The following is a 17,477-nucleotide window of genomic DNA, read 5'->3' as shown; positions in this document are numbered from 1 at the left end:
ACTAATGCCAAGTCTCCAGTTGTGTCGTTTGACTTGTCAAAACATGGTTTTGTCTGAGTGCCATGGCCAGAATAGTGTATGTAAACACAGTCGCCTTCTTTGCTGCTTCCGTGACATATCTCATCGCTTTTATGATGTTATTTAATGTTGGCAAATTCGATCCAGGCGCTGCCGAGATTTCTACCTCCGGCTTTTCCGTTAGGTCCCTTTCGCCCGCAAGAAGACTCTCAATTTTGACCGAGCCCATCAACTGACTCTTGAGGAGAGTTCTCATCGTTTCAACGTCTCTTACACAGCTCTTTAGGGGTTAATTAGGATATTCATTGATACCAATGAGGATGGCATAATGTGTGACTATGGTGTTGCGTGTATCTATTTTCAAGGTATAGGAAAGAGATTACTGTGTTTTCAATGTTAATACTAAGCGATTGTTCTTTTGAATAATTGGGAATGAATTGACCAAACAAGTGAGAGGTAGCTAGCAAGGCTCTTTTTTACGAGCAGAATAGCGCCCCATTTACCCCAACCAGACTTTATCGGACTATTATATCCCGATGTAGCCCCTCAGGCAGCCTTCTCTAGCACTGCCATGTCGTACACAGCCCCATTCTTGTACCCACAAGCTGACTGGGCCGAATGTGCCGTTTGGGTTACTTGCCTAAATTAGTCTACTGTATAAATTTCTATTCTAGTTAAGATTGTCAGTGCTTGGAGCTATAGCTGTATGAATAGAAACTAAAGCGGGATTTATAATTCCCGTGCAAGTCTTGGGCGTTGCACTAACATTTAACAGCCTGGTAAGGAAGGGATTGCCTTATGCACGTTCCCGAGACTAAAATAGCCTCTCGCTAGCTTTCAAAGCAGTGATGGAGGGTAAGTGCTACTCTGCATAAGAGTCAAGCCATTTCTCCTTCTTAGTGAGGCCAAGTCGCTTCATCCGAGGGTTTACATGGCGTAATGGAGGATTGATCTGGGGTAGTAAACGATTAACAAAAACCTTATTATATATTTAAGTGTCCTTGGTGTTCTTCCCATTATGACAGAGTCATCAAAATAAAAGATCTTTAAACTAACATCTTATTGACGGTTGCATAAACTCACTTCTATGTGATATTGGCTATTACATCACTGAAACCCAATCACTTTAGTTATGTTTCCTCGTTTCATCCTGCTGTCGGTGGCGGCATTCTCCACCCTGGGTCTTTCTGCCCCTGTTGAGGAGCGGCAGCAGCCTGTACTCCCCACTGAAGATTCTTTCTACAAGGTCCCTGATAACATCAATGACTACCCCCCTGGCACTATCATTGACTATCGCAAACCACCGTCTCCCATTGCTGCATTTGGTGTGTCTCCTGTCAACTTGAAAGACACCTGGCAGATCTCCTACAGGACCAATGACAACTTTGGCAAGGCTCTCTCCACTGTCCTTACCGTCTTAGTCCCGTACAAAGCCGACTTTACAAAAGTTCTTTCATACCAGGTCGCTGAAGATGCGGCTTATGCGGGCTGTGCTCCGTCTTATGCCCTTCAATTCGCCTCTGCTACTGGAGGACCTCTTGGAACTATTGTTACCCAAGCAGAGCTTTTGCTGATTGAAGCAGCTCTTGAGCAGGGATGGGTCGTCGTTTCTCCAGACCATGAAGGGCCTGACGCGGCTTATCTAGCAAATAAGCTTGCAGGATACGCCACACTTGACGGAATTAGAGCTGCCATCAACTCGGCCAACTTCACTGGCATCTCGAAGAACCCTACTGTTGGAATGTGGGGATACTCTGGTGGCAGTATTGCGTCAGCTGCAGCTGCAGAGCTGCAGCAGTCCTACGCTCCAGAGCTTCGAATAGCCGGTGCTGCTCTCGGTGGTACTGTGCCCAACATCACATCTGTAATCAAGAGTATCAACAAGGGACCTTTGGCTGGTATCATCCCTCCCGGCATGATTGGGCTATCCAAACAATATCCACTCCTTAAATTAGGACTTGATGCCGCTGTTAAGCCAGAGTACAAGACCAAATTTGATGATGTTGGAAAGCAATGCTTTGTGGCTGATATTCTTTTGTTCTTCGGACAGGATGTGGTGGGAATGCTCAAAGACCCTGCCATTTTGACACAAGAACCCGCCAAAAGTATTTTAGATGAGAATGCTCTTGGTAAACACAGCCCTAGCATTCCTCTGTTTGTTTACAAGTCCGTTCAGGATCAAGTCAGCCCTATCAAGGATACTGACGACCTTGTCAATATTTACTGCTCTGGCGGCACCAAGGTTCAATATGAAAGAGATTTACTCTCGGAGCATGGTTCGCTCGCTATCATTGGAGCTGGAAAGGCTCTGGCGTGGTTGAAGGATATCATGAATGGCAGGAAGGTGTCAAGCCAGTGCAAGACCAGTAACGTGGTGTCTTCCCTCCTGGATCTGAGGGGTTCAATCACACTCTCCGCTGCTTTGATTGAGGCCCTGACTGACCTGGTTGGAAAGCCAGTTGGTCCCATCATTGGTTAGAAAACGGACCAGTCACGGTTTCACTCTGGGTATTAGGTAGTCCGCTATAGTATACGTCATAAAGGGCCGTGTCTGATAAATCACGCTATTAATACTCAATACCTTCTTTCTAGATAGTACTCTTAATTGAACAAGTCACCCATGAGATCCTGACAAGCGTCCAAGAGGCTCACAATAGAACACACTAATTGTACCTTCTCAAGTGCTGATCTTCTTCTGCGTCTAAATTACACGAATTACCTATCTGGGAACCGATCGTGAAAGTGAGTAAACCCGGCTCTACTACCTGCCGTATATGAACTTCTGATGAGATTTTATCCTCATGGGGAAATGACTTATGCCTACGGCTCTAAACCTGTGTGTTATTAGCCATACTACCCCTGGAACCTGTAGCCTATTCAGTCTTGGTTGCATACTGACGTACTTAAAAATAAGGATCTGGATGCCTGTTCAAGGAGTTTGTTATTTCAGAAGATGTTGCCATTGTACACAACAACTGAGATGTAGCCTCAAAAGGGATTACTTGAAGTTAAGTACCAGCTGACGCAATTAGCTGAAGCAAAAATGGCCCCACCTTCATGGGAATGGGTTGTAAAATTACGAAGCAAGCCTTGTTGTTATAAACCTGGCCGGCTAGCCCGAGTCAGTCACACCTGACCTTTAGGCACATTTTGTTAAGTGGTGTCGTAGTGAGACCACTCCCTGATCGACGTACCTCATTTCCCTCCTGCCAAAACAGGCTCATTAGGGCCTTACATCGACGATCTTTAATCTGCCAATAGTTATGTTTTAATATATAATGCGGCATAGTATGCAGCTAAGTGAAAGGAGGGGTTCTCTATGTTTCACTTCTTATACATAACATTTGGTGTCTTAGAAACAGATTGTAATTCATTTCTTCTCATACTAATCATGGCTACGCCAGTTCAGGAACCGCGACCAAGGAGGTATGCACATACATTCCCGTGTCCTTTATACGATTAGTGGAAATAACAAATACAGAGTACCTGTAATTCGAGCATTTCGAGCTTGCGTGGTAAGTGACCTCGCATGACACTATAATCTTGTCCTGAATCTTATATATTCTTCAGACATGCCATTCAAGAAAGGTCCGATGCGATGCTATGAGTAAAGGTATTCCCTGCACCAATTGCACTGCATTTAATACCGTATGTCAAGTTCCAAGTTTAAAGAAGCACCAAGCGATGATCCTTGGCAGCCGCGGAAAAAGAAAGCCTACTACGTATGGATTCCAATGGTCCCTTTCATGATTTCACGTGCTAAACAGAACCAGAACAAAGAGAGATTACTCAAGGGATTGCATCAGTGTGCCTGCCTCAAGTACTCAGGCATATCAAACAAGCCCTCAGCAAGATGCAGTTCTGTCGCTGACCAAATTCAATGTTTTGCCTACCACGTCGGCAAGCCATGTTGGTTATATTGGCGAATCTGCGGGTTTTAACCTCCTCCTTCGTGGAAGTCAGAGCCCTGTAGTGCATTTCCCCATACCTCGGGATACACTTGCGCTATCAATACCTGCTGAATTAGACCCTCTCGAAATACAAATCCTAAAACAAAGACGGGCCTTTATACTTCCCCCCAAAACGCTTTGCGACGACTTGATAGAGACCTATTTTGCTTGGGTTCACCCGATTGTACCCGTCATAAATCGTACAAAGTTAATGTCACAATATCGAGATCCTACAAATCCTCCTTCAATACTGCTCATTCAGTGCATCTTACTGGCCGGCGCCCGAATTAGCACAAACTCGCAATTGATGGTTGATGGGTCAACTTCGACTACTGTTGCAACATTTTATCGACGCGCAAAAGCCCTTTATGATGCTGGCTATGAGCGCGACCGAATAACCTTGGTACAATCAATGCTCTTAATGGGGTGGTACTGGGCTGGCCCTGATGATATATCTAAGAACATGTTCTACTGGAGTCAGTCCGCAATCGCTGTTGCTCAAAATTTCGGTCTACACCGCAGTATGGAAAATTCTATGCTGTCAATAAGTGAAAAGAGGCTGTGTAAGCGGATTTGGTGGACGCTATTTACTCGAGATCGCGCTTTAGCTGTCGGCCTGGGACAATCGGTATCTATCAACCTCGATGACTGCGATATCGATATGATAGCCGAAGATGACTTCATCGAGCATGATGGGAACAACATCGACGAATACCCGCAAGATCCTATTCACGTGGGATTTTTTATCCAGTATGTGAAGCTGTGTAAACTGATAGGACTTATCGCATCCAAATATTCCAAGTTATCCAGGAATGTTCAAGACTGCGATGACATCAACTCCATCAGTACCGCCCTATCCAAATGGAAGCAGGAGTGCCCTATTGCCATGCGCTGGGATAGATCAACGCACCATTTTTGGTCTGGGATACTATACTTGCACTACTTCAGCGCTCGTTGTCTGCTACATCGAGCAAGTTTCCCTCATAAAAAAAAGGCCTTGCAGGATACAAAACAATCTTCCAACTCATGGGATAGTACTATTCGCGCAGCAAACATGATTACCTCGATTATTGAAGCCCTCAGCGACGGACAACAGCTACGTCGCTGCCCTCCATTCATCGTCCACAGCCTCTTTTCAGCAATTGTTATACACTTATACGTATCAAATACGCCATCTCCGTCTACCCGGAGACTTGCCCACCAACGACTCAGCAGATGCTTGGAATCCATCAAAGATTTAGCACAAGTGTGGGCGGTAGGACGAACAGTGCTGAGAATGATCGAGAAGATTTCCGGCCTCAACAGTGACAAGAAGCCGTCGCGATCTAGCCACGGCTACCCTCTAAAGGGCGAAGTCTTTATCGATCTACGATGTGATGACGCTTCAAATCCGGCTTTCAGCTCCAATAATGGAAGGCCGCCTACAGATGTCACAAATAACGCTCAAACACCCCAAGATGTTCCACATCGTGACGAAACACTGCCTTATCGCGAAGCATATACTCCAGAAGTCGTAGGTTTCGATGGAGGGCATCCCAACGTTCATGATTATCCCTCATACCCCAATCTCGTTGATCCTTCAGCGCAAACTGGCTATAGTAATCTACTTCCCGATGAGATGGTTCTCTCGGGATTCATGCCTGATACATTCTATGTTGAGGACACATCCCAAATCTGCAATCCAATGACAGACATGACAACCTTTACATGGGATCAATTTCAGATGCCTTGTCAAGAAGACTACAGTATGTCAGTGCCTTGGAGTCTAGAACTTGACTTTGAAGGCCTAACAGCAGCAGAACTAGGCACGTGTCGAGAAGGGCCATATTGATTGAGCGTTGGAAATGTATCAACTAAACCTCATCTATTTTAGCAAGTTTCCCCCAATTGAGAGGAGATAGGGGCAGCTGAAAGGATACATCATTATGACTATTACTAGGAATTGTGTGACGTCAATAAATCTGACAACTGAGAGTCTCATATGTAAGAATCAAAGGATGTTCTACCGATTATAAGTGTAAATCGGCGACAGACCTGCGAAAGGTCGCAGATGGCACCACAATAACATCTCATTTCGTCATCAAACTAGCATCCAGCAGTGACTGGATTTACTTGAGTCTGGATCAATGCTACATATGTTCAGAAATACCTTAATACTAAGCCACCTTGGAGATACTCCCAAGATAATTTCTTTTGGTCAGGGATAACGCAAATCTCGATTGATAGATATAAAGAAGGTTTGTGTTATGAAACCACTGTAAACAATTATGCTATGACTAGTAAGATTGTAAGCGACCTATAAGAAAAAAGTAGTTGAATCCTTTAGTCTACTGCTGATAAGATTGGTCTTTGGAATTTTGCAACTGGTTATGCAAGTTTACAGTTGTAAAAATACCCATTATTCTAGAATCATTCACTTCCAAGGCTGATTATTGATTTGGATGCTGTTTCCGGCTTGCCCGTTCTGTTCTATCTCGACTCTCATCTCGGTTGTTCTTAAGATGCCGTGCGTTGTAGCCTGCTTTATTAGATTGGTGGCTGAACCCCTAGAATCTTGGACTCTCTCGCCGTTTGCTCGGTAATATGTATGGGGATGCCCTAGCGATGGTGCTTGGATGGGCTCGCGAAATCCACTACGGGCGACCTTAGAAATGAGCTTGGCCATCGATAACTCATTATGTAGTTTGACTATGTATGCAAGTGGAGCAAACTGGACATAACTATATTCTGTTAGCAGCTGAACATATCGGTATCATATAAATCGGATTGCATTTCCTTACATGTACGGTTGTGGAAAATATAATAAACCGAGTAGGGCCGCATCCATTATCGTGGACAGGCAGATAAAAGCAGCGTTGGGTTTTAAAAGCGCCCAGTATTTGTCAAGACCACCTGCAATAAGTCGAAATCGCACGATGTATAGAAAGTAAAGGTTGAGTGCTAGGTCGACGATAAGGAAAAAGGCTTTTTCAGCCTTCTCATAGCCAATGTTTAAGTCTACCTGACTAGGCGAAGCATCTGGCATGTAGGCATGTATCCAGATGACACCGACAGAGATATTGACTCCACCAATTATAACGAATACGCATAACTTGATGATTGCCGACTTCCTCTTGCTGAGAGTAATTACTGAGATTCTATTCACAATAATTTGTGAGAGAAGCTGTGTCTGTATTGCCCATAAAAGGACTAGAATATATGAGTTAAAGTCTTGCGCGAGATCTTTTCATAACTTGACTACTTACCAGTTACAATCAAGAATTGTAAACTGTCGATATATTAGTTTGTTCTTGGCTTTAATCTAGTGATTATCACACACCTGAACTTAAGAACACCATTTAGAAGGAGGAAAGTTATGATGGCAAATACAAAATTCACCACTGCCTCTGTCCAAATCATGCATAAATAGAAATTGGCAAGGTGTTGCGTTTGCCATATTCTCCTTGTTTGATTTATAATCTCTGTCAAGGTAAAGATAAAGATACCAAGAAAGAGACCGAAGATTAGCGCCGCGAAATCCATTGCGAATAAGTGGGCAAGGAAAAGAAATTGATCTGTGAATGATATCGTTTGATGATGACAAGATGTAGTACGAAAGACTGATGGGATGGCTTGAATCTTTATTCCACCGACTTGGACAAACTCTTGTTAAATAAATTATTGGCAGGCATGCAATTATGGAACTGATTGCCTCTACTAGTTGTTCATAGTAAAACAGTTGGGATCAAATAAGCGGCTAGACCGAATGGAGGGGCTGCAAGTCCACCTAGACCTTCTTCCTAAAATCACCAATCACATGGCAAACCAGTTATGATATCTACCGAAGGGGCCAGTAGTGTATAACGTCAATTCTGTGGGTACCCATCCTTGAAGACGACAGGGCCGAATCTTGAATATGGCATTCAATCTACTAGTAAATGTGCCAATCAATTCTGCTATTTTTAACGCACTGGCTAAGATTACCCCAATGTCCAACTATTGCCCTACAAATGTAGCATCTGCATTACCCTTGTCTTGTACACATCTGTTGAACTTTATTGTGGCTACTAGTAAGGTATTAATGTTTCAACGGCAGGTTCTAGAGCGGTAATACAAAATGGCACCCTAAGTAAATTGCTCTTATTCCAAGACATGGTTCCTTGGCTTAAATGAAACTTTAATGTACTATCCTAGACCATGAATATGAGACAACCCATTATCAAGCCAATGATAACAGTCAATTCGCTAACCCTGGGTTCGACAAGTGGCGGTTAATGTGGCGTTGCGACAACGCCGTGGCTCAATATCATCATAACTCAAAGTAACCTAGCATGGGGCTTTTTATTTCTATGGATCGGCCGTCAATTAATTTCACCTGATCAACTAGTCCCTGTGGCGATAGATTGGTTGTCATGGACAAGGATCTTGACACCGTGGACATCGACGTAGAGCGGATCTCGGAATATCTGGCAGAGGCCATGTAGAAGCTGTGAAGTCAATCGCATTAATCAAAAGTCCCCGGACTACCATATAATCTTAGAATCGCCATTTGTGGTAATTCGAGTAAATAGTCGAAAACATCGCAACCCTGGTGTGTCTACTGGCAGTTATCGGCTGGAAATTAGGTACAGTAGCGCATAAACAAATCCGGGATAGCAGGTAGGGACCTGGCGCAATTTACACCGGTTGAGGTTCGAGCTGCCTATATTTGGTTTAGATGCGTCAATTTGTATACAGTTATTATGAATTTATAAATCAAACCTGATAGCAGCATTATCCAGAGAATACCAGGATGCTTCACGGTAGGAGTTACAATGTCAGCGACCAGATCAAATATAGATCCTCAGAAACTATTTAGTTTAACCTACATCTTAATGATTAAAACGTCTCGACAGACAAGCAAAATGTATCGCCCTAAGCCTATTACTATCTAGAACTGAACCTACTTTGTAGACACACTAAGACGGATCTTGTAAACCCCATCTAAAGCCCCACAACAGACAGGTCCCAAGATCTAGGTAATCAATGACAAAATCAAGTGGATTGAGGAAGATCCTCCCAGTTAGTGTTATAGCTAGCTGTTGAGTTGGGAACTAATGTCATTGACCCGCATCAACGTCCGGTCCAGACCGAATCAAGTTGAATTCAAGCACGACAGAGGGTAGTCCCGAGGATTCACGTGTCTGCTGATTTGATCTTCCAAGTTTGGGCAAACATGCACCTATAGAGTCTTGATCAGTTAAGCATATGATAGATTAGTCCTGGAATGACTAGCATTTAGAAACCTTCAACTAAACGGTTACCGACCGGCAGTTAGTTGTAGGATTCTGGCATGAAACAGACTAACCCATGTCTGAGACTGTTTGACGGGTCGTTGCGGCAGCGATCATCAAGTTCAATATCCGAGGCATCGACGAGCACGACGTTGATCTTTGCATCTCCTGTGTAAACATTGCATGTGAAGACCACACGAATTATAAAACACAAATTTAGAAAGTAAGTATTGGCATGTCTAGAAGAATCGTTGAGTACAAATAGTCCACTTCGTTGCTCGACTCGAGGATAGATCATCCACCACATTCACACTCTTTAGACAGTCACTACAAACCAACCTAGCCGCTCATTTTTATTCAGCGAAGCTGAAACCCACTGACTATTTCTTGGCTATCATTCTTTACGCGGCATAAAACCACGCGCCCTATTCCGATTGTAACATTGACGTCAAGATGAAGGTTTTCGTTACGTTCTTCACCCTATTTTCTGCAACAACCGGGCTTGCTGCATCTATCTCTGACAGGAGCTCAGGTATATATTATGGGGGTATATGATGAGCTTTGCTGATCTCTAATAGGTCTCTATATCCGTGAGCCCTTTCAACCAATCGAAGCTCCTTTCAACATAGAAGCTAGAGCTCAAGGAAGCACTGCGGTCGTTGACACTGATGTAAGTACATATGTCTTGAGCTTTATTGGACCTGCTATTGACCGACCAAAAGAAGACCTCTGAAGATGTTGATTCCTTCCTCAGCATCTTGGCGCAGACCTCTCCTAAGGTAAAACAAGGTCCCAGTAGTTTGGCTAAACGAAACGATGTCAACGACCTTTTGACGAAGATTTTGGTCTTAATTGATTCTGTATGTCTTTCCACTCGCTATGAAACATATGCCCTACTTACATATACTCAGGGCTCCTTGGACTTTAACGAGTTGGCTCGGGAAGGATTCAATCTCACCAACCAATTTGCCTCCTCCGTCGATCTCGATGCCCTGGCTAAAGAAGGTTTGGATTGGTTTGCCGAGCTCGTCACTTCCTTTCCTGTAGGTTCTCAGCGAGGAAAAGCATAGGCTCGGCCATACACTGACAATAAGTGAAAGGATATTCCTGGAGCTGCTTTCATTCAGAGCCTCCTCAACATTGCAAAGACATTGGTCGCCAAAGTTGATTTTAACGCATTGGCACAGACGTTCCTAGTTACTGTTGGTGGTGTTGTTTCATCCTTTGATTTCAATGTGGCTGTTAAAACCGGCATTGAGTTCCTTCAACGTTTTTTCGGTACGGTTTCAGGAGCTGTAAAGATGATGTCCCGCCCTGCACTTTGAAGAGGGAAAGGGACCTAGGTTCAGCTAAGACTGTGATGGCTTATTCAATGCGGATATCTCAGAAACAATACGGCTTAAGACTCACTTTTCCTCTGTCCCTATTTTAATTCTTTTCTTCTTTATTGTTTTGTTAAAATCGGGTAGAAGAGTACTTATAACTTGTTTTAACATTACATTAAGGAGCATCCTTTCTTTATTTTTGAATAGTGGAAGATATTTATTTTTTAGTTAATACCAATGCTTTAAGCAAGACTAGCTAGCTCTATTAATAGTCTTACATATTGATTATTTCCTTTAATATAATCAAAGTTATAATTATTTGGGTTTGCTACTAGGCTTTTGGTTGATCTGTTTGGGTTGGAATCCGAGCTCCCGTATACACCCCCGGAAAGCCAGGAGGAGACAAGCGACGTTGTTCTGCTCATCGGCATATTCTTTCAATTCCCATTCGAAATTTCGATCTGGCATAACATCAGTCGTTCGATCGGGGACTTCCAGTCGTCTGAGGGCTTTTCCCTTTTCCTCACCATAACATCATTATTCTGCGCTTCCTCGATAATTCTGCAAGGTTTGATCTAGTCATCGTTTGTTATTACTCGGCGACGCTTCAATATCTCGGCCACGCCCACATTGTACCAATTCGCTTGTTTTAGGTGGTTATGATAGCCTTGTCACTGAATGCGAAGCAAGAGAGACGCAAAATATCAGAGTCTGAAAATGTATTACCACCGCCTCCAGAATTTATGCATAGCTCTTCCCAGACTATAAGCTTGTTGATGGTGGCTGCTTTATCGAGCGTAATTCTGGCCAAGGTTTTCGACATTGTAAGCAAAGTAATTTCTGTGGTGCGGATCAAAGATGCCCCGACGCAAACAGAAGTGACGCCGGCGGGCGTTACGGAACAAAGAGACGAAGCCGGAAAAGAGTCGGAGGCGTCATCGTATGTACCGAAGGGCAGTTTCGTGGGAAGATTGGGCGTCGTTGTTGATCAGTGGGTTGTTCAATGTCTTGCCTTGAATTCAACAGCCAGCGTCGTTATCACGCTGACAATCTTCAATCTCATTACTACAGTTATGTGCTACCTCGTGTACTTTGACGAAACTGGAACCGTCAACCCTGGCTGGACAAGTGTCTTGGGCTAGACGCATTCAAGTTTCTTTTGGAGGCAGATACTTGGAGGCGTACAGACAAAACAATACAGTGATTGTAAATCCAATGTATGAAGGTTTAGGTAGAAAGGCTTTATGGTGAGTTGTTCCAGTCATACTATCAGTTCACCTTCATGTGCCTCGCGAAGTACCGAAGTCGGTGTAATTAGTCAGGGTGTCCAAATTGGAAGAGGTGGTTATCATCGGCTGTTCGCCACCCCAGCAGTGACTTAAAGTCACATACCTCGCCATATATCCCTTCGACTCAAAAAGCCGAATATGCGAGTTCGAAGGACCGATGTAGATAACTCGAGTCGGGAGGGGGGTCTCGGTCTTTTCCCATGTAGGATAATCTTCTAGACACCTTGACAGCTGCGTCTTCATGAAACACTCTGACGTATCAAGGTCGCAAGACTCTAGATGACGGGGCAAAGTTCGTAAATGAGGAATACTTTGACTCTGGAAGAATATCAGTATTATAGAAAACTCCAACTCATCAAGGCGCATACCTGTCCTGGCGTATAGATGATAACATTCCATGGTGGACTGTCTTCGAAGCCAATAGCCGAAATACGAATGAGGCCGTCCTCCGTTCTCACAAAAAAAAACAGAGTCACAGGGGGGGATCAGACCGTAGCAGATGATAGTGGATTTTATCAATTGACAGTATCCGCAGTCATCGACCAAGTCATTGAAGTACATTGCTATGGACGGTTTGTAACGATATTCGCGCGCAGTTCGCTCAGGCCAAACGTCCAAGTTTTCAAATATTGCGCATTTCTGTTCAGATAGTGGTGAAACAGACGCTTCGTCCTTGGATGCGATGGCTTTTTCATCCATGATAAATATTCACTTATTTATGTACATCAAACAAGTAAGTATGGTAAGAATGCGGCTGAGCCCATAGATAGGAAGGCGATGATCCCTTCTTGGTGGTATCCCATGACTGATAGGCTACATGCTATTTTTTACTTGGCAGTGCAGTGGTAATAAAACACCGATCCCTGATCAGGGCTTTGTGTCAAAAGTAATAGTTCATACAGACCAAGTGTGGAGGTGAGTTCTAAAAGATAACCAAGGTTCTTCTCGAAACACAACATACTACCTATAGTCGAACCTAGATAAGGGCTACCAAACTCAACACAAATGCCAAGCTAGTTACTCCTCCTGCAATAACTCGTAATCCCGCACTGTTCTTCCTAGCTTCCCGCCAAGCATCACAGTCAATGCCTTCAGCGTCATCCTTTGGGCCGGTGCAATGGATAGACGTCATAGCAGCATCAATATTTGACACAGCTGAAGGATTCAATGTGACGGAGCAGCTATCTGCCTCAGTTGGTGAGTCCACAATTGGGCACGTGTCTCCTTCGAAACCATCGCCCCACACTGCTTTCGCCGTCCTCTCGACGTTGATGTTTATTCCAACAGGAGATGAGCAAGTCTGGTTCTTAGTTGCAGCAAGAAGATCGACCTGCTTCAAAGGTCCTTTTGTAGTGAAAGTGACTGTGCCGACATAGGTGTTGTTTCTGTGAATCTTGCCCCATTCGCCTGGACTCTCGTATTCAACTTCAGGATCAACATAACAGGACGCCCAGCGGAGGATGACAGATATACTCCATCTTCCCTCAGTATTGAAATGATGTGTATAAAACCCAAAGTCAATATACGGGTTGATGCTAGACCCATTAACTAAAGGCACGTAGTTTATGCTACTAAGGGTAAAGTCGGTGTTGGTGGTGCTGCGGTTGCTTTCGTTCCACACTCTGTATGAAATGAGGGGTTCGAAAAGTGGTATAGTGCTTGGGTCTCCATAGGAAAAAATGATAGGGAGCATTGGTGATGGGTTGTATGTCTCGTTGAGAGGGAACACTAGGTCTATTTTCAAGGCACTGCTGTTGGTTTGATCCCCAGCCACTTCCCTAAATAGCATGACGAGCCAACAAGCCAGCGAGGTGAAGTAGGCGGGAGAAAAACGCATATTGGAAAAGGTCATTGGTATTACAAGAGTTAATATAGACTTGGACGATTTCTTGTAAACATAGAACTCAGAGTCATGTCAGGGGCCCCAATATATTTAAGGTCATTCCAATGTGACTTGTATACTTGTAGGGCCGTGTTGCCGTCTTGGTAGTTGTTGGTTGATCAATGTTGGCCGCAACCGAGGGCTCGGCCATGCAGGGGTCAAATTATTATGGAGATTCGTTGCTGAAAAGGAAGTTGGGCACAAAATCCAATTTCTGTGGCTCTATGGATAATATCGTATGACCCATACCTTGTGTGGCTCAGTTGGTCTTCCATGGAGTCACAAATGCCATGCTCGGATATAACCCGATTGTCACCAACTTTATTAACTGCCAAGAAGTCACTATGACAATACCTTGATTTCTAGCGCCCTTTCGCAAGCTACTATATTCTACTTGGACTGAGTCTAAAGTCTAGCTGAGCCCTTCACAATCTCAAAACCCTTCATGTGATCTAGAGCTTCCCGAATCTCCTTCTTGTATCGGGGGATACCACCAGCGTAGCAAACCGGCTCGTAAATCTTACCAGGAATAGATCCGCCCATGTAGCTATCAAGCAGTTAGTATAAATTTTATTTTCACAATCTTTAGGCTTACGTGGAGCGTGTAGTAGGGAAGAGACTAATGTTGTTAAGATCGAGAATATGCTGCTTCCATTCATCGGCTGCATCGGGGTTTGGATTAATATACTTGATGTTGTTGGCGTTCATCTTGTCGATGCAGTCTGCGATCCACCGTCCTTGTACTTCGACAGTTGTCGCTGTGGCCTGTCAGTGTCTTGTCAAAGTACCGTGGGATTGTTACTTACGTCCGTTGCTAAGAAGAGTGGGGCCGTGGACTCCATAGATATGGAACATGTTGGGATAACCTGGAGTAGTAACTCCAAGGTACGTCTGATGTAATTGTTAGCACTACACAGAAAGTCAGTAAGGCAAAGCGTACCTTGGCTCCAGTCTTCCACTCCTTCTCGAGCTCGGTGCCATAAATACTCTTGAGGCCGAGTTGAGTCATCACTAGCACTTTTGTCAATAGGGACATTACAAATACATATCGCAGAGTTTACTAACCACCGCTGACGATATCCTGCGCCGATGATTAGTATGCATCTGTGTACAATTAGAACAAGGGGACTTACAAAGCCTGTAGCAACAGCAATGACATCAAACTCATGATGACTTCCATCCTCCAAAGTAATTCCCGTATCGTTAAACTCTTTGATAGCATTGTTCTTGATATCCACAACATCCACATTGTGCCGGTTGAACTGCTCGAAGTAATTGTACTCAAGGCACGGTCGCTTCACGCCAAAGAAGTGTGGCATCTCAAGCGGGGCAAGAAGATCTCTTTTCTTGGGATCGTCAATTCGTTCGCGGGTCTTCTTGGCCCAGAATTTGTACGACTCCTTGTTCGCCTCGGCGTTGAACAAGTTGTCTTTGTACACGGCGACCCAGTACCTGAATCCTCCTTCACGCCAGACTCTCTCATACACAGCCTCCCGCTCCTCGGGGGAATCGTCAAAAGTGTTCTTCTCATACCAGTCATAGTGGAAGCCGGCAAAGTTATACTCGCGGTATCGGAAAAGCTCAGGGTAAAACTTCTTGCTATGCTTCTGCTCCTCAATAGTGGGATACTTACGTCGCATAGGGACAGCTAAATTGGGAGTTCGCTGGAAAACTTTGACATGGCCGGCTTTAGGGCCCCAGGCTTGAGTGATCTGGACTCCTGAGGCACCTGTGCCGATGATTGCGACACGCTTGTCCTTTACGTTGACTTCCTCGTCCGGCCAGAAGGATGAGTGGTGTATGATGCCTTTGAATTTGTCCATGCCGGGCCAATCTGGGATATATCGACGGGCGGCCTAAGTGGTGTTAGTATTGAGAATCGAACGGCGATAATTGCCTAGATGCTTACGAAGCCAGTGCCCAAGACAAGGTACTTAGCCTTGGCCAAACGACCATCTTGAGTCCGAATATTCCAGCGTCCACTCTTAGTATCAAACTCAGCACCGACAACAACAGTGTTGAAAGCACAGTCCTTCTTAATACCAATAACACTATCAACATGGTCAAAATAGTCCCGAAGGTCTGAGTAAGTCGGGTAGTTGGAATTCCAAGTCCAAGTGCTGTAGACTTCGGGCCAACTGAACTCGTATTCAGGAACTTCGGAGTCGACACCTGCACCTGGGTAACAGTTCCATCGCCAGGTGCCCTATGTACGTGGTCAGCGACAGGTCATAATTGGACACAGTATACTCACGCCAATATCGTTACCGGCTTCGTAAATGACCGTCTTGTAACCACGGTCACGAAGAGTCTTGAGCATGAAAATACCAGCAAAGCCAGCTCCTACAACGAGAGCATCAACTTCGAGGTTATCTGCGTAAGGACCCTTATCACCATGGTGGGCGATGGAGTAGTCAGTCAGCTCGGTGTTGAACTTTTTGACATGACCGGAAATTGGCTCGCCCATTATGTGAAAGGTTAAAATAAGTAATTATAGAGATGAAAAGTTGCAATGGATTTTGATGAGTTTGTTGAGGCTTGAAATGGTGCGATTAAAATATAAAATCGAGGGGTGAATGGTGTCTATTTAACCTTCGCACTTCTATCCACTGCCCTTACATTTCTACCAAACAATGTCGTGATTGTGAATTTCTGTAACACGGCTCATCCTGGCAGATCATAAAATATACGTAATGTCGGGCTCCCGTTCGCTGCACATGGCCAAATCCGATATCATCACTGCATGTAACCTATTTTCCCACAAATGAAACCCCACCTGTCCCGTTTCCCCAGATTCTGACGACGAAGCACGAATTATTTCAACTGCCGAGCCCAGACGGGTCCGCAATGTCCTTCAAAAGGGTATGGATCCGCACTGGGGGTAACATTCCGTCCGGCCGGTCTGTGCTGCGCATACGGCTCCGCAAGGACGTGGAATTAGCAGAGATCGTCCGCAAGGAGTTGGGCATTGAGAGGGGTAAGTCGGAACCGGGGCGGGCTGTGAATCGCCGTGCTGTGATTGACAAAATCGGAATGCAATTGGAGGCACAGTAAGCCATGGGACTATCTCATATTTTGTCCACCTTTCATTAGCCCGTGTTACTTGCTGCACTATTAATAGCCATCCTACAACAAAGTAAGATAGGTTATTCGTGCCATCTTATAATATAAGAGATGTTTTTTTTTAGCTTGTTAATACCGTAATTAGACACTTCTTTAAGATTAAATATGGTATAAGTTTAATAACTAACTCCTGTATGATACTTTTACGCTGCCGTCATGTTGTTCCGACTCCATCGTTGTTGTCAGAGCTGAAAACCGTTACTCCCTGTTCAGACCAGGATCATACCATCACGCCGCAAAACGAGGCAAACCCCTCCCAAATTAGCCAATTCATCTTGGCTCGCTCCTTCGCGTTTATCGCGTTTTGAATTCAAGCTAAACCGAATCAGCGGAAAACGCGGGGAAGGCACTGATCAGATGAATCTCTCGGGATCCGGAGATCCGGAGCTTGCCCAGTGTGAGGGATGTCTTCAAAGGCCCATCACCTACTCACCTTGTCATGCTTCAGTTTCTCTCGCCGCTTTTATCTACATTTTCCTTGGTGGACATTCTCCACAAGCGAATACAAACATTTAGCCTTAGCTTACAATAAAGAGACAGCAGCATGCCTGTCATTAACACAGAAAGTCAAAAAGAGGTTATGATGCACTTCCTTTAGATTACTTTAAATGTCCGGATTTAGTGCGCAATAGTAAGTC

The 17,477-nt window shown here is 44.4% G+C and overlaps 5 protein-coding genes across 5 annotated transcripts; 3 read left to right on the top strand and 2 right to left on the bottom strand.

Annotated features, from left to right (window-relative positions):
• Positions 1–1,150: 1,150 nt before the first annotated feature.
• On the top strand, positions 1,151–2,497 carry FSST1_006634 (uncharacterized protein; the record flags this gene model as incomplete). The annotated part of the gene is made up of 1 exon (XM_083233021.1): positions 1,151–2,497. The coding sequence occupies one exon, from the start codon at positions 1,151–1,153 to the stop codon at positions 2,495–2,497; it is 1,347 nt and encodes a 448-aa protein (XP_083090064.1).
• Positions 2,498–4,179: 1,682 nt separating this feature from the next.
• On the top strand, positions 4,180–5,799 carry FSST1_006633 (fungal specific transcription factor domain-containing protein; the record flags this gene model as incomplete). Its single annotated transcript, XM_083233020.1, has 1 exon — positions 4,180–5,799. One exon carries the CDS (start codon positions 4,180–4,182, stop codon positions 5,797–5,799), a length of 1,620 nt encoding a protein of 539 aa, XP_083090063.1.
• A 3,874-nt stretch (positions 5,800–9,673) lies between these two features.
• FSST1_006632 (uncharacterized protein) lies at positions 9,674–10,545 on the top strand (the record flags this gene model as incomplete). The annotated part of the gene is made up of 5 exons (XM_083233019.1): positions 9,674–9,752; positions 9,799–9,890; positions 9,943–10,080; positions 10,132–10,263; positions 10,321–10,545. 5 exons carry the CDS (start codon positions 9,674–9,676, stop codon positions 10,543–10,545), a joined length of 666 nt encoding a protein of 221 aa, XP_083090062.1.
• A 2,265-nt stretch (positions 10,546–12,810) lies between these two features.
• On the bottom strand, positions 12,811–13,671 carry FSST1_006631 (uncharacterized protein; the record flags this gene model as incomplete). Its single annotated transcript, XM_083233018.1, has 1 exon — positions 12,811–13,671. The coding sequence occupies one exon, from the start codon at positions 13,669–13,671 to the stop codon at positions 12,811–12,813; it is 861 nt and encodes a 286-aa protein (XP_083090061.1).
• A 450-nt stretch (positions 13,672–14,121) lies between these two features.
• FSST1_006630 (flavin-containing monooxygenase) lies at positions 14,122–16,183 on the bottom strand (the record flags this gene model as incomplete). Its single annotated transcript, XM_083233017.1, has 8 exons — positions 14,122–14,263; positions 14,312–14,474; positions 14,523–14,607; positions 14,657–14,727; positions 14,782–14,797; positions 14,850–15,572; positions 15,626–15,922; positions 15,971–16,183. 8 exons carry the CDS (start codon positions 16,181–16,183, stop codon positions 14,122–14,124), a joined length of 1,710 nt encoding a protein of 569 aa, XP_083090060.1.
• Positions 16,184–17,477: the final 1,294 nt, after the last annotated feature.

Source organism: Fusarium sambucinum, chromosome I, assembly GCF_050947815.1.
Source record: "Fusarium sambucinum isolate potato_lamoka chromosome I, whole genome shotgun sequence".
In the NCBI taxonomy this organism is placed as follows: Eukaryota; Fungi; Ascomycota; class Sordariomycetes; order Hypocreales; family Nectriaceae; genus Fusarium; species Fusarium sambucinum.
The sequence above is the reverse complement of the archived record's forward strand: the minus strand, read 5'-3'. Positions and strand labels throughout refer to the sequence as shown.